The sequence below is a fragment of the Penaeus japonicus genome, unplaced genomic scaffold (assembly GCF_977035675.1).
Source record: "Penaeus japonicus unplaced genomic scaffold, GWHDUDI00000001_assembly GWHDUDI00000729, whole genome shotgun sequence".
Classification (NCBI taxonomy): Eukaryota; Metazoa; Arthropoda; class Malacostraca; order Decapoda; family Penaeidae; genus Penaeus; species Penaeus japonicus.
In genome coordinates, this window is record NW_028235131.1 from 2,501 (window position 1) to 5,000 (window position 2,500).

The 2,500-nt window shown below is 51.6% G+C and overlaps 1 protein-coding gene across 1 annotated transcript in view; it reads left to right on the top strand.

Moving 5' to 3' along the window:
- Window positions 1–1,368, top strand: part of LOC122257660 (discoidin domain-containing receptor 2) — a gene marked incomplete at its 5' end in the record, with an annotated part of 2,838 nt that extends 1,470 nt beyond the window's left edge. The window contains 1 exon segment of the mRNA XM_086535456.1: window positions 1–1,368. This exon segment is cut by the window's left edge and continues 536 nt beyond it. Coding sequence (XP_086391582.1) covers window positions 1–1,191 — 1,191 coding nt within the window.
- Window positions 1,369–2,500: the final 1,132 nt, after the last annotated feature.

The following is a 2,500-nucleotide window of genomic DNA, read 5'->3' on the forward strand; positions in this document are numbered from 1 at the left end:
GTCAACATGACGCCGCCGCCGCCCTTCTCCGAGGTGTACTCGCCGCCGCCGCCCGTGCCGCTCACGCGCCCGCCCTCCACGCTGCCCACCATCCGCACGCGGAAGGAGTCGCCGCTGCCGCCGCCCGTGCCCGCCATGCCGCCGCCGCCCGAGCGCGAGTACTACGCGGCGCCGCAGCTGTGCCACGCCTCCAACATCCAGGGCGCGACGGGCTCCGTCATCTACGCCGTGGCCGACGCCGCGTGCGCCGGCGGCAAGGAGCCCGCGCTGGCCGAGGTGCCGCAGCACCGCATCCGCGTGCTGGAGACGCTGGGCGAGGGCGTGTTCGGGCAGGTGCAGCTGTGCGAGATCGAGGAGGCGGGCGGGCCGCGGCTGGTGGCCATGAAGAGCCTGCGCGCCGGCGCCAAGGAGGCCACCAAGAAGGACTTCCGGCAGGAGACGCGCGTCCTCAGCCGCCTGGACGACCCCAACATCGTGCAGCTGGTGGGCGTGGTGACGCGCTCCGACCCGCTCTGCATGCTGCTCGAGTACATGCACCACGGCGACCTGTACCAGTTCCTGCGGCGGCACCAGGGCGAGGGCACGGTCACGCCCGTGAGCTTCACCGTGCCCAGCGACAGCTCCGCCGGCCAGCCCGTGCTCAGCTACGGCGCGCTCATCTACATCTCGTCGCAGATCGCTTCGGGCATGAAGTACCTGGAGAGCCTCAACGTCGTGCACCGCGACCTGGCGACGCGCAACTGCCTGGTGGGCGGCGGCCTCTGCGTCAAGATCTCCGACTTCGGCATGAGTCGCCCCCTCTACTCCAGCGACTACTACCGCCTCAGCGACTCGCGGGCGCTGCTGCCGATCCGCTGGATGGCGTGGGAGGCCATCCTGCAGGGCCGCTTCTCCACCAAGAGCGACGTGTGGGCCTTCGGCGTGACGCTGTGGGAGATCCTGACGATGGCGCGGCAGCAGCCCTACGACGAGCTCAGCGACGACGGCGTGCTGGAGAACGTGTCCCACTGTTACCATGGCGACGGCTCCGGCATGATGCTGCTGCCGCATCCGCCGCTGTGCCCGCGCGAGATGTACGACATGATGGCCGCCTGCTGGAGGCCCAACCCCCGCCAGCGGCCGCCCTTCTGGGAGATCCTCATGTTCCTCCAGCGGAAGAACCTCGGGTACACGCTGGACTACGTCGAGTGAGGAGCGCCCCGACGCCGGCCGCCCTTCACTCTCTCCCCCGAGGTAGGGGGGAGGGGAAAGGGAGGAAGAAAGGAAAGGGAAAGGAAGGAGGAGAAAAGAAAAGGAAAAGGAGAAAGAGAAAGGAAAAGGAAAGGAAGGAGGAGGAAAGAAAAGGAAAAGGAGAAAGAGAAAGGAAAAGGAAAGGAAGAAGGAGAAAGAGAAAGGAAAAGGAAAAGAAAGAAAAAAAAGGAGAAATGGTAAGGAAAAGGAAAAGAAAAAAAGGAAGAAAAGTTAAAGAAAAGGATAGATAAGAAAAAGGAAAAGATAAAGAAAAGAAAGAAAAAAAGAAAGAAAATCTATTACAAACAATTCTGAAAACCCAATTTAGCCAGAAAAAAAAATCAAACCCAAAAAGAAAGCATTAAGTGTCGTTTCTCTTCCTGCAACATGCAACATGGATGGTGTGACTCTCAATGACTCAATTGCGCGTGCAAAGTCACCCTCTGTGTGTTCCTAATATGGAGTTAAGTGGAAAGGGAAACAGGTGACTCCTTTGTGGCGCTTTTCCATATCCTTAATTGGTCGTGTCTTATGTTTTTAAAAGCGTGATAAGTTAAGAAGAAGAAGAAGAAAAAGAAGAATGTGGTGAATCGTTTATTGAAAAGAAAGTTGTTATTGTGACAGTAATCAAATTGACGATATTTTTTAAATAATCGTGAATGAAACATATCATAAACAAACAAACAAAAACAAAAACAGTTCCAGTGACCTTCGTGTTCTTCCAACAAGTGAATAAAGAATAAATAGGAATAAATAAACAAAGGAAGTAGATAAGACTAAATAAAGGTTGTATATCCTAGTGGTTCCTCGCAGTGTTCCAGGTCATGTCATGGCTTCCGGGTCACGTGCTTGACCTCGGCGGAAAACTTTTGTTGAACTTGAAGGGAAAAATGCGAAGACATAACTTTAAAATAGATTATAGAATGAAGAAAAAAAATAAATTAAAAACGTGGTTGCAAAATAGCTGAGGTTGATATTTTGTTGCATACGTGTAGTTGTGCAATCAGTAGATGGATTGTATATGGATTTTTTTTTCTTTTTTTTTTGCAATTTCGACTGAAAGGGCAAAAAGTTTTTTTTTCCTGGGTGTATATTCAAAACAAAAGAATTAGATGTACGTGGTTGTTATAATTTTTGATTAAAAGGAAAAATGTGGCTCTTTCTCAAAAGTAATAATATAAGGGAACTAAAAGAAGCCACTTGCAAAAAAACAAAAAAGAAAAAAAAAGGCATATCGTGCAAATATTATTCAAAGTTATATAGAAATTAG